Here is a 13,782-nt window from a genome sequence, read left to right on the forward strand (position 1 = left end):
AACACAACGCAGTCGCGGGGGAAACCCTCGCGAATCCAGATCGAGAATGAACTGAACTATGATCTGTTCTTCTAGATCAGATAGTTTGCGTGATTTTGGGATAGAATCACGCGTAGAAAGGATACCCTTCTGTCGGCGATATAAAGTCCAATAACGGACCTGGTAGACGCCTGCGGCGCGTCGGAGACTTAATTTTGGGTCATTTTGAAGGGCACGAAGTGCAAGAAGAATCCTAGCCTCAATATTTGGGTCTGGCATATTTGGTGGTTGAAAATTAATTGATTAAGTTGAGAAGATGTAAATTGCGGGATTTTTTGTTGCACTCGCTTGTCTGTTGCACCCGCTTATCATGTACGTTATTATTATTATAATCTTAATTAAATTACTAATTAAATCTTAAATATAGCTCCTTAAGCTATATTTTATTAATAAAGCCTAATTTACCTATAATGCCTATTTATAGTAATAGAACTTATTATACTTAAAGTGTCACAGCTCGAAGTCAGACCAACCTACCCTAGAGCCACAAGTGGATCAGATCACGTGGCGATAGCGTTATCGCCGTAACCTTAGTTAGACCGCCAGTCAGATCCTGAACGTAGCTCCTTGAGCTACGTCTTGTTAATAGAGCCTGACCTGCCTGCAGTGCCTATCCGTAGCAATAGAACCTATTACGCCCGAAGCGTTCCCTGTCCACCCGTACCGCCGGACTCAGCCCGTGACATAAAGTATTCTTTATTTATTTATATTATTAGACTTAGCTTATAATACTATATAGCTTTTAACTATTAAATATTAAATATAATATCTATTTATTTATTTTTACTTTTTTTATTAAATAGTATTAAATTATTTTATAATTATACTCTAGAATATTTAAATAATTAATTTAAATACTTTTAAAATATTTATATTTATATTAAGAATACTTAAAACTATATATTCTAACTAAAGAATAAAACCTATAATATAAAGAATAAATATTAAAGACTTAAATAATCTTTATAATAAATTATTATTAAGTATAATTTTACTTAAATCTAGCTTAAGTATATTAAATAATAATATAAAAAGGCCTTAAAAAAGAAAAATAATAATATCTTTAAGGCCTACTTTATTAAATATTATACTTTTAATACTATTTAATTTATTATATTTACTATCTATAAACCCCTTAAGACTAGTACTTTTATTAAGCTTTATATAGTAATTTCTATAAAAATAACTTTTTTATTTTCTTTTTAATTTATTAAATTAATTAGTTTTATTAAATAATTATTTAATTTTAATAAATTTAAAAATAAATAAAGTAATTTATACTATTTTATCTTTTAAATATACTTAAAATTAAAAGCTAATTATAATTAATTCTTAATATACTTTACTTAAATATTCTATATAATTAGCTATCTTAAGGGATATACTTATATATAAATTCTACTATATATTAAAGCTAGTAAATATTAACTCTTTAACTACTAGGATATTATTAATTTACTAAAATATACTTTTAAAGACTTAAATTAAATTAATAATATTTATATTAAATTATTTTACTTTTACTAGACTTATAAGGATTTTAATACTTTCTTTATTAAGTTTTAATACTTTATATTAAAAGGAAAAATATTAAAAAAGGCCTTTTTTACCTTATTAAAATAAGCTATCTCTTAAGAATTATATAGAATACTTATATATAACCTATTGCCTAGCTATAAATATTATAACTTAATTACCTTTTTATAAGAATTAAAAAACTAATAATATTACTTTATAGTAAAGCTATAGTCTATATTATAAAAAATAAATATATTACTAAAGAAATATCTTTAGATACTTTAAAAAAAGTCTTTATTACCTTATAGAAAAAAAAGCTCCTTTAAAAATTATTAATTAGCTAAAGAATCTATAAATCTTAATAATTAATACTATTATAATTACTTTAATTAATAATAGGAAAATAATTAGTATTTTTATTATAATTTAACTAATTATTATCTTTATAATTATCTTAAACTTAATATATATTTAATTAAGCTTTATTAAGCTATTTTTATTTATAGCCTTAATTATACTAGCTAGCCTTTATCTTTATATTTATTTATATTTAATTATATTAATTCCTATTAATTTAAATATTCTTAAAGATATTAAGAAAATAAAGTAAGTCTATCTTAAGTTAATACTAAGCTTTTTTCCTTATATTTACTATATTAAAGATTAAACTATTTACTGCCTCTATTTATAGAATCTTAATTAAAAATAAAAATAATTAATATTTAAATCTAATAATATTACTTATTAGCCTTAATATAGCTAAAAAAGAATTAATTCTATTTTATATTATAATTAATAGTAAAATAAAAAAAAAAGGTTTATTAATAAGAGCTAGGCTAAGTCTTAGAATTTAAAGTTTAAACCCTTAAAGAGAATCTTTAAAATTAAAATATTTAATAAATAATCTATTAAAAGTAAAAACATTACTTACTATATTTATATTAAACTTTATATTACTAATTATAAGTAAAAAAATATAATCTTTTATATAATCTAGTTAATTAGCTATTTTATTATCTTAAGAATATTTTAATTAAAATAATATAATTTATAAATAGGCTTTATAGCCTATATATTTATATTTAATAGCCTATATTATTAGAAATTCTATAATACCTTAATTAAGCTTATAAGGATTAAGGCTTTATAGATTATCTTAAAGAAGTTTATATATTAAATAAAAAAGAATATTTTATTAGCCTTAAAGAAAAAAGATATTCTCTTAATTTCTCTATAAACTGCCTAAATATATAGCTAGAAAGACTATTATTATCTTTTTATTATTACCTTAAAGTAATTAGACTATTTACTTAAGCTTAAGCTAGAGGTATTTATATTATTAGAAAAACTTTAAGAGTTCTAGGATATTTTCTTACTTAAGGAAATAAAGAAGCTATTACTATATTAATCTAGAGACTATTATATTAAGCTAACCTTAAAAAGAAAATTACTATTTAAACTCTTATATAAAATATCTTAAAATAAATTAATAGCCTTATAAAAGTAATTAAATAAGAATCTATATAAAGGATTTATTTACTTAAGCTTATTACCTATAGCCTTTTTAATATTATTTATTAAGAAACTTAATAATAATTTATATTTCTATATAGACTATTAAGCCTTAAATAATATTATAATTAAAGACTATTACTTACTTCCCTTAATTAAAGAATCTTTAAATAATCTATTTAATATAAAATACTTTTTTTATATTAATATTATATTAGCCTTTAATAATCTATATATTAAGGAAGGCTAGGAATATTTAATAGTATTTTATATTTAATTTAAATTATATAAATTATTAATTATACTCTTTAGCTTAATAAAAGCCTTTATAACCTTTTAATAATATATTAATAATATACTAAAGGAATATCTAAATATATTCTATACTATATATTTAAATAATATTTTAATTTATAATTAAATTTAAGAAGAATATATTAAGTAATTAAAAATAATACTTAAAAAACTAAAAGCTATTAAGTTATTTATAAATCTAGCTAAATATAAATTTATAGTTATAAAAACTAAGTTCTTAGGCTTTATTATAAGATAAGATAGTATTTAAATAGATTTTATAAAAATTAAAATTATTAAGAATTAATAAATTTTAATCTATTTAATAGATATATAAGCTTTTATAAGATTTATAAACTTCTATAAGAGGTTTATTTATAATTTCTTTAAGTTTATAGCTCTATTAAATTACTTAATAAAGAAAGATATACTATTTATTTAAGATAAAATCTATAAAAAGGCTTTTTAAGACTTAAAGAGAGCCTTTATATTAGTATTAATTTTATACCTTTTTAATTAAATAAAAGATATAATCCTAGAGATAAATATCTCTAATTATATATTTACTAATATATTATTATAATATAATAATAATAAAAAGCTATATTTAATAGCCTTTTTTTCTAAGAAATATATATTTATAGAATATAATTATAAGATTTATAATAAAGAATTTATAGCTATTATTTATTACTTTAAAGAATAAAGATTTAAATTAAAGAAAGTATTTTTATTAATAAAAGTAATTATAAATTATAAAAACTTAAAATACTTTATAATAATAAAGTTATTTAATTAATAATAAGCCTATTAATTTAAATTCTTATTTTAATTTAATTTTTAGATTATATATTAACCTAGGAAATAAAGAATTAAACTTAATACCTTAATTAAAAAATTAAAAAATCTCCTTAAAGAGAGAAATAAGTATTTAATATATTAAAGCTAAATAATACTAAAGAAAAAGAATTAATAATTTCTATTATTATAAGTCTAAAGAGCCTATATCTATTATTTACTATAATAAAATTAATCTATATTAATACCTAAGGAATTATTATTCTTAATAAAGCTATTAAAAGAAATTAATTACTTATTAAATAAAAAATATTAAACTAATAAAGACTTATAATTAATACTATAAGCCTTTAAGACTAATATATTATAATACTTAAAGATTATACTTATAGAGTATAAAATTATCTAGGAATAATTATTATACTAAGATTATATTTATATCTTAAGCTATAATACTTTTAAGATTATTTTATTAAAAGCTTATTATAAATACCTTATAGTAATATACCTAGGTTATATTTATATTTATAATTTACTTTCTTAAGATTACTATTAGCCTAGAATATTAACTTATATTAAATAATAAGTTAAGAATTACTATATATATTAAAAAGTTAATTTAGCTTAAAAAGTAAAATAAAGTATATTAAAACCCTTATTTATCTTTAAATAAGCCTAATAATATATATTAATAGATTTTATTATATATTTATTACTTAATAAAAGAAATAATATTATCTTAATTATAACTAGCTTATTATTTAATTAAAATAAAATATATTATTATATATAAAAAAACCTATAATATTAAAAATATAATTTATTATTACTTAAAGAAAGTATAAAAGCTATATAGGCTTCTATAGATTATAGTATTAAACTAAAGACTTTAATTTATAATAGAGTTTTAATAAAAGCTTATTAAATAATTATTAATTAACTTATTACTATTTACTACTTATTACCTTAAGATTAATAAATAGATTAAATACTTAAATACTATATTAAAATAATATCTATAAGCCTATATATTATATTTATAGAATAATTAGAATTAATAGCTCTTTTTAATTAAATTTATAGTAAATTCTTTAAAATTTAAAACTATTAATATATCTTTATTCTTTATAAATTATAGATTTTATTTATAAATAGGCTTTAAATCTATAATTATAATTAAAAAAATCTTAGCTATTAAAAATATAAAATAGTTTATAAAGATAATAAATAATATCTTAAAATACTTAAGATTAAAAAGTATTACTATATAAGCCTATTATAAAGCCTAAGTAAATTAATATAAATAATCTATTTAATAATATTAAATAAGGGATTTAATATAGTTAAATATTAAGAATATTAAGACCCTTAGGCTATAAAAAAAACTAAATTAAAAAAATATTAGCTTATTAAAGATTAATAAGATTATCTCTTTATATACCTATTAACTAGAATTACTTATTAATATAAAGATATACTTTATATTTTATATAAGCTTACTAAAGCTAGTTATTATTAATTTACTATTTAATTAAAATATAAACCTATTATTATTAATAAAAGCTAAAAAAGTAAAAAAGTAAAAAGTTAAAAATATTATAAATTCTTAATAGAATAAATAAGGCTAAAGAAATTACCTTAGGCTAAAATATACTATAAAATAGGCTAAATATATAGATTTAATAAAAATCCTTATTGCCTATATAGAGAATTCTATAGAAATTATAATAAATTTCTATAAAAAATACCTTAATAAGCTTAAATTATAATAGTCTATCTTAATAAAGCTTAATATTAAAAAGAAAGATATTATTATAACTTAAAGTTAAATTAATTTACTTTAAAGCTATAAGTAAATTAGATTATATAGTAATAGTATTATTATTATAACCTTAATTAGATTACTAATTAAATCTTAAATATAGCTTCTTAAGCTATATCTTATTAATAAAGCTTAATCTACCTATAGTACCTATTTATAGTAATAAAACCTATTATACCTAAAGTATTCCCTATTTACTTATATTATTAAACTTAGCCTATAATAAGGCTAGCTTAATAGTTTTAAATTTAAAATTAGTATTATTATTATAATAAATATTAATTTCTTTTAATAAGTAATAATAATATATATAATTTAATTAAATAATTAAAAAGTATATATATTATATTTATAATATAATTAATATTATAAATTAAAAAAAAAGATTATAATTAATTAATTATTTTTAATAAATTAATAATTATAAAAAAAAAAAAATTATTATATATATAGCTTAAAAGCTTTTTTTATATAATTTTTATTATAGTTAGAGTTTAATTATTATTTTAATAATTATATATATTCTTAATAAAAAAGTAAATTATTAAGAGAATCTTAATTTAATATATTAAGTTTTTAATTTATATAGATATTCTATTAAAAATTAGAGTTATTAAGAGGCTTAAACTAGTATTTACTAGTAAAGTATAGAAAATCAAATGTCTGCCCTTGGCTTCCACTATCCGTATGTTTCCAGACGACTAGGCTTCTTCGTGATGGCCAAGATGGTGTCTTGAATGGACATTCTTGACTCATGGCCTCAGCTGCCCTTCGATGTAGGTCGTTGTACAGCCATAACTGGCCGCGATATCGTTTTGCTCCAGCGTGTTGTACATGAATGGCATCACGTAATTGGCCGCGTGAGCACTTCATAGGTACGTTCTTTCATCCGCAGTCATTCGACTGAGTTGTTTGTTCACTTCATTCAATCATCACTATCAAAACTCAATACAGATTTCATACTGGCTTCCAAAACTTCGTCCCGATCCACGATAGAACCGATGCGATTCCGCCTTCGTCGCTTCGCAGCCACCAACGATAATATATTGAGAGTATCCATTGTCCTCCCAACACTGGATCCGGAGGGTAGACCCTTCACACAAATGTGTTTCTTCTCATAACAGTTGTAGTAAATCCAGTATTGGCCTGCTTCTAAAGGGTCGCATTTTGCAAACGACCTTTGGAACTGACTTAACAACCTGTCCATAGAATTCAAATTATTGACACTTACACCAAGGAGGACAACTTTTTCATAGCCGCCCATTCTATGATATCCATTATTTGATATGTAGTCCTTGCCTCTATGAAAGTGAAGATCTCATGCCGCTCTCCTTCACCTTTCCATAAAACTTCATCTCTTCTGCAATAGCACGCTCTCCCATGGGGTTGATCTTGGGGTACAGAGCCATCAGGTCTACCTCTGCGACATGGACTTTGGGCTCTTCCTTGGTTCCAATCATCATGATTTCCATGATGTTCCCATTTCCGTACTCAGCCTCTTGAAGTACCTTCATGGATAAGTTGGCAACATCCTCAGCGCTCAACGCAAGGTCATCTGCCTTGAGTCTGTCACGACAGTACTCGGGTTCAAAGATAGGTGTCTTTAAGATCGGTAAGCATATGGAAAACGCAACAGAGTGGGAAACTTACAAATACAGCTCCAGGGCAGATGGCAGAATTGCGGATTCCAAGGGCCATCTTCAATCCACCCAGCGACTTGACCATACTTACTAATGCGGCCTTGCTTGCAAAATACAAGGGCGTCTGCATAGAGTGTACGTAACCACCCATGCTGGCAACGAATAACAAGTTACCCTGAATATCGTTTTGTTTCCAGTAGTCAATAGCAATTTGAGCTAATCTGATTGGAGCGACAGTGTTGATGGAGAAGATCTTGTATTGGCCAATCTTGGCATCCTCGGGGTCCTCAGCCAGGGGCGAGATACCTGGTGGGTTCCAAAACGAGAGTCCCGGTGCCTCGTAAACTCCAGCGCAATTAACCAGTATATCGATTCGACCGAACTTCTCAAGAGTAGCCTTCCATAAGGCTGAGATTTGGGTCCAGTCGGAGACGTCGGTTTGGTGGAAGAAGACGGAGCCTTTGCCGTCGGAGGATTCGGAGAATTCGTCGACGGTAGTTTGGGCTTCGGGGCGAAGCTTGAGGTCAGCAATGGCGACGGAACATCCTGCGTTGAGAAGCAGGCGAACAAGAGCGTGGCCGATACCTATGCTGATCAGTATATTGTGGCTACTCAGGTCAAGATGAACTGACCGGAACCACCACCGGTCACAATCGCAAAACGATCCTTGACTGAATAAGACATTTTGGAGGGAAATGATCAGATAGTGGGGACAATCACACAAGAGGAAACAAGAAAAGGAGACATCAGTAAAAAGTAGCCTGGCCTTGTACCTTCAGGTATTTATCTACATAGCCTGGTCTGTCAGCTGAATAAAAGCGGTCAGTGCTTGTAGAGAATCACCAACGTCCCCCACCGCATCCTTGGATTAAAGTTTAGTCCTTGTCAAATATGCGGTCGCTTGTGACGAGAAAACGGGTTGACAGGTGGTAAAACTGGGTCTGTCAAGGGTCTTCCCAGATAATCCTTGTGCTGTGCCGCGGGAGACAACTGTCATACGATGAAAGGAGATTGAGGAATCCGTCGGGTTTGTTCATGACCCCGTTGAGATAAGGAAATGCTGGGCCGCCACTAGGCTCTGCGTAGTAGATTTATGTCAGGTAAATAAGTGTGCCTGTGATGGATGGGCTTCTTTTTTGGAGCGGGAGCGACATGATGCTCGGTATTATATCGTGGGTTGCTGCAAGGGCAGGGAAGGGTTTACCAGCGGGGTTCATAAGACCACCTGGCCCAAAGAACAGTGATCACATCACCCAGGAACAACTCTATAACCGAATGCTACTGTCTAACAGGTACCTACAGTACCCATTTGTAGGCCCGCTACTACTTTAGAGTACTAACAGGCGGAAGCCACGGATAAGGCCAAGTCAGTCATGTCGGCTGGGACAAAGCAACCCACAGGGGTTTGTTTTACTGTCGATAGGCTCGAATCCGAGTGGTCAAAGGGATGCATCTTGGTTCAAGACACCCCGCAACCGAAATCAACAGAGTTACAGTACATACTTGACTCTCCTATCACCTGGAAGCGACTCAGACTGTACCAGGGTCTTGGATTGATCCTTCTCAAGAAGGCGAACTGTACTCGCACGCATTAAACAAACACACGCCTCAAATGATTTCTCTCTTTCTAGAATTTTCGGTTTTGTTCGTATTGTCAGCCTTTATCTTCCATGGCTACCGACAGCTGGGAGCCCGTCAAGCCTGAGGGCCTGGCGCTGTCACTGTATGTCACGACTGTTGTTCTTTCGGTACTATGCACCATCGTCGTCGTGTTGAGGACGTACATTCGAACACGGAATGACTGCATCGGCCTCGATGATTATGTCATGTGCGCCGGTTGGGTGAGCAAGCTATATCTCCCAAGAGACGAAGAGATATCAGCACTAACTTGGTCATAGGCGGCATATATTGCTCACAACATTATCGTCAGTATTGGATGCCATACGGGCATCGGTACAGTCCAAAATACGCTCAATACGCTTCAGATACAAGAAGCGAACAAGGTCCGTTACCGAATCAGGGCAACCACACATTGTAAATAACTGACTGTCACAGTATGTAGTTATTTGGCAGATGCTCTATGCATGTACACTAGCGTTGGTCAAGTCGAGTATCTGTATAACTGTCATTCGAATCGCAAACGAAACGAAGTACATCCGCATACTACAAGGCCTTATTGTTATGTCTGTCGCTTTGAGCGGATTCGGTATTATCTTCCTCTTAGTTCAATGCCGGCCGTTTGAAGCACATTGGATTCCGTCCAGGGGAAAATGTTTCAGCAAAGTCATTCCTACTGTTTTGACCTACGCTGCATCGGTGTCCAACGTCATCACTGATTTCGCTGTTGCTGTTATTCCGATATGTCTTGTGCGAAAGCTACAGATGCGACGCAAGTTGAAGCTTTATGCTCAATTAATTATGGCTCTGGGCATGTTGTAAGTGACTGTCATTCCCGTCCTTCTCCAAGCGTTGCTAACAGCAGTGCAGGGCATCGATTGCCAGTATAGTTCGCATTCCGTACTCGAATGCTTATATGAAACCCGAAAACTTTGTCCGTATGTTATTGTCGCTTTTAACAGTTGAAAGATAATAGCTGATCACAGTCCTGTAGATTCGGTGGGCAACATCATTCTCTGGACAGTCATCGAGTGCGGAGTTGGCGTTTTCGCGGGTTCCCTCCCATCACTTAGAGCATTCTTCAAAAGCCTCGTCAAGGACAGGAGTACCGATGACCGAAGCGCATCTCATAACACGACCGACCTTGTAACTATCGGCCGCATCAGGGGCAGGCCAAGCAGAACAACAACAGAAATAGAGCTAGGAACACAACGACCCGGAAGCAACGATTCCGATTATGGTGTTCAACACGATGATGACAGCCAACGCCGAATTATTGTTAAAGTTACAAAGTCGTTCCGGGTTGAGGAGCGCCAAAGTGATGAAGAACAATTATGTGAGGGTAGAATGGGGAAAAGGTAAAATAGACTAGCTTGTAATTATTTAGAAAACATTCAATAGAACTTGCAATCAGAGCAAGAATCATTATCAGGATAAATATTTGAGTTCTACCGTTGATGGAACTATCTTATTCCTTCGCTTTCTTCCCTGTAAAGTCATAGTCTACCCACATCCCAAGCATTGACCGAACACGCTCATACAGTTCATAACGACTCTCCACCGCCTGTGAATCCAGCTCAGTATAGTCCTGCAAACTTTCCGATGCCTTTGCAGATTTGAGAATTGACTTCGCGGCAGCTACATTCTGTTCCAAGTCGGACAAAGTGCTGATTCCCGTTATCGTAGACACCTCAAACGAAGGAGTACAATTCTGCTTGGCCTTGATAATAGCATACTGCATCGCGAGGAACGAGAGTGTCTCCCCCTTTCCATGCTCATCTACCCACTGCGCTGCTTCAGCCGCAGCAGCTCTCAAGCCTTGAGGCGCAGGGTGCCAGTCACCAGTCAAGCCCACGGGAATTCCACCAGTCCTGAGTAGCCCGACTGCCAATGGGCTTGAGCAAAAGACTGAAGTTACACCAGCGTCGCGGAACCTGTCGAAACCTCGGGTTTCTGTTTGTGTGTTTTGAAGAGTAAGCTGAGCCCAGGTCTGGATAACATCCACAGGTCGCCCGTAGCGCTGCTGTGCAAGCATAGCCACTTCTGCTAGGATATCGATGTCGTAGCCCGAAATTCCGACGCGCAAAACGATACCTGCGCGCTGAAACTCGAAGAGAACACCAACAGCCGTCACTGCCTCGTCTCTAGAGACATATTCGACATCGTGACAAAACACAACATCCAGATACGAAGACTGGAAGCGGTCCATCGATCGCGCCACGGATTGACGGATCCAGTCTGGTGAGTAGTTGAACTCATTTTCCATGATGCGGCCAACTTTGGTCATGAGTTCATAGTCGCTTCGCTGGAACTTGGAAGTGATGCGTGGATTAGACAGTGCCGCTCCCATGAGCTGCTCCGAGGGCTCGTAGTATGGAGAAGTGTCTATGGTGCGCACGCCAAGTTCGAAAGCGCGTAGAAGGATGTCTACGATTAGGAGGGACTCGGGGTTTGGGTTGAGTTGGTAACTGAACCCTGCACCGCCCATTACTAGCGGGGATGATCGAGTGGACGACATGGTTCTATCCTGACTTAGGTGCCAACCGAGATATTTGAGATTGCGGAGAAAAACTGAAATCGAAATGTGTTCTTAATTGACCGTGGCTGAACTTGTGCTCTCTGTCAGTGTGGAAAGAGGAACAAAATTGAGAGAAAGACTTTGTAAGTAATCTCAATAAAGCCTCAGATTCAAGCCTAAGATGGACTGTACCCACAGGGTTGGAAATCTGGGGTATTCGGATAAAGGTTTTTGCTTCATATCGGCGCTTGTGCTTGATTAGTCGATACCGAGAATGTAGTTACTTTTTTGCCGTCTTAATTCCGACTCCCTTGACCAGAATTTAGGATTCTTCTACAGTCGCCACTCGGGAACTATATTCAACCAGAGCTATCTGGATAATAGCTTGCTGACCATCAATATCAGTTAATCATGATATAGATAAATAACAGTATCATTAGACGCTTATAAACATGCCATTCACTGAAGATAGGACTAATCGCATGCTTTGAAACGGCTAATATTATGGAAAGAATTTAATTTGCTAGTCTAAGATTACTGTTGTATTCTCAAGTGATTGAGTTTCGTGCTGCTCACGGTCGTCGGCTTGGATTCCAAGGAAGGTCAGGATTTGCAGGTACAACAAAGCTTCCCATATCAGTCAGTCTCGGTCCATTTCACATTCGTTTATACAATATGCACATACCTGTTCTGCCTATTTGCTAGGCCCTCATACATAAGATACCACGCTGTGAATGAAACCAACAAGCCGGTGACACCACCGCACTTGAGGAGCACATCATTGGGCGCGCCCGACTCTTCAGTGCAGAGATTAGCTAGGCAGAGTAACAGCCAGGTGCAGTTGACAAGGAGGCAAAGTGTCAGAGAAAAGACATTCGATTTCATGGAGCACAAGGTTATGGCCACCGAAAAGATGAAGAATCCCTACGAAATGTGAGTCGTGGGTGAAATTAGGAGTAACTTGTAGTTGACATACCATAAGAAATAGTCCGTTGGCGTGGTTGTAGTCACCATCGCTAGGATAAGCATCCCTGACGTGGAAACTGGGAATGAGGCTGATGGCGTACGAGATCCAGAAACAGCCGTACGAACAGGCAATGGTTGCACTGACTGTGTTTCCATTCGCGATATCCCTAAAATATCATGAGATTCCATACCTCAGCATCCTGCGTTAAGCGAATGGTAACTCACCACATGCCAGAGAGTAGTTGAGCAAGGCCTCCATAAACCAGAGCCGGTCCAATGACAATGTTGGGAATTGTGACACCACGAACATTGAGATTGACCAAGGCTGTTAAAAATGTCGCAAAGGCAAATCCAGACAGGCCAAGAGGACCAGCATCTCCAAACTTCTGACGAAACTGCATCTCAGCTTGCCTGGCTGCATCTTGTTTAGTCGTGGCTGAATAGCAATGGGCTTTTGTCTCTGAACAATCCTCTTGCCCAGTCCAGAGTGTTGCCTCTTTATCCCTACCATCCTGGTCTTGCTGAGCTCGTTCTGGCGACATTTTCTATCGATTCTTCTCCAACAATAAAACAATAATTCCCCGATGTCACAAAAAAAAGAAGAGTCTAATATTACGTGAAGAGAAAATGATTAGAGTAGAAAGAAAGGGGACTTCCAAGAAGCTTGTTTCTCTTTTTAGTGGATTCAGTGGATCTTCAACGTAAAAAAAATTCACACCCTAGTCTTCGGACTCTAGGCCCATAGTAGACAAAGGCCGATGCTCGTAAGTCTTCCCAATCAGCTCACTATTTGTGTTTCTGGACTTAATCGGATTGCCGAGTATATCGCCATCGCCAAGGGCATACCTATATACAAAAGCCTACACATAGAAATGAACCTTTCGTAACCAAATGTAACCTTTTCAGTACGTAATAAGACAATAGTAATGTAGTGTGCATGATTGGCGTTGACAAGAAGCAAAGTCCGACAAGTGAAACAGGAATCGGTTTAATCGGTTTTCTAGCTCGGTCACTACAGGTGAGAACCACTCTGTCCCTAGGTTGAGCAGTTTAATTAT

The 13,782-nt window shown here is 32.4% G+C and overlaps 4 protein-coding genes across 4 annotated transcripts; 1 reads left to right on the plus strand and 3 right to left on the minus strand.

The window, feature by feature from the left end:
- Positions 1-7,284: 7,284 nt before the first annotated feature.
- On the minus strand, positions 7,285-8,307 carry FPOAC1_007396 (uncharacterized protein; the record flags this gene model as incomplete). The annotated part of the gene is made up of 3 exons (XM_044851864.1): positions 7,285-7,584; positions 7,634-8,208; positions 8,256-8,307. The coding sequence occupies 3 exons, from the start codon at positions 8,305-8,307 to the stop codon at positions 7,285-7,287; spliced, it is 927 nt and encodes a 308-aa protein (XP_044704534.1).
- A 986-nt stretch (positions 8,308-9,293) lies between these two features.
- FPOAC1_007397 (uncharacterized protein) lies at positions 9,294-10,602 on the plus strand (the record flags this gene model as incomplete). The annotated part of the gene is made up of 5 exons (XM_044851865.1): positions 9,294-9,464; positions 9,522-9,626; positions 9,679-10,058; positions 10,111-10,178; positions 10,235-10,602. 5 exons carry the CDS (start codon positions 9,294-9,296, stop codon positions 10,600-10,602), a joined length of 1,092 nt encoding a protein of 363 aa, XP_044704535.1.
- A 106-nt stretch (positions 10,603-10,708) lies between these two features.
- On the minus strand, positions 10,709-11,728 carry FPOAC1_007398 (uncharacterized protein; the record flags this gene model as incomplete). The annotated part of the gene is made up of 1 exon (XM_044851866.1): positions 10,709-11,728. The coding sequence occupies one exon, from the start codon at positions 11,726-11,728 to the stop codon at positions 10,709-10,711; it is 1,020 nt and encodes a 339-aa protein (XP_044704536.1).
- Positions 11,729-12,330: 602 nt separating this feature from the next.
- On the minus strand, positions 12,331-13,266 carry FPOAC1_007399 (uncharacterized protein; the record flags this gene model as incomplete). The annotated part of the gene is made up of 4 exons (XM_044851867.1): positions 12,331-12,385; positions 12,444-12,682; positions 12,735-12,891; positions 12,950-13,266. 4 exons carry the CDS (start codon positions 13,264-13,266, stop codon positions 12,331-12,333), a joined length of 768 nt encoding a protein of 255 aa, XP_044704537.1.
- Positions 13,267-13,782: the final 516 nt, after the last annotated feature.

Source organism: Fusarium poae, chromosome 3 (assembly GCF_019609905.1).
Source record: "Fusarium poae strain DAOMC 252244 chromosome 3, whole genome shotgun sequence".
NCBI classification, from domain to species: domain Eukaryota; kingdom Fungi; phylum Ascomycota; class Sordariomycetes; order Hypocreales; family Nectriaceae; genus Fusarium; species Fusarium poae.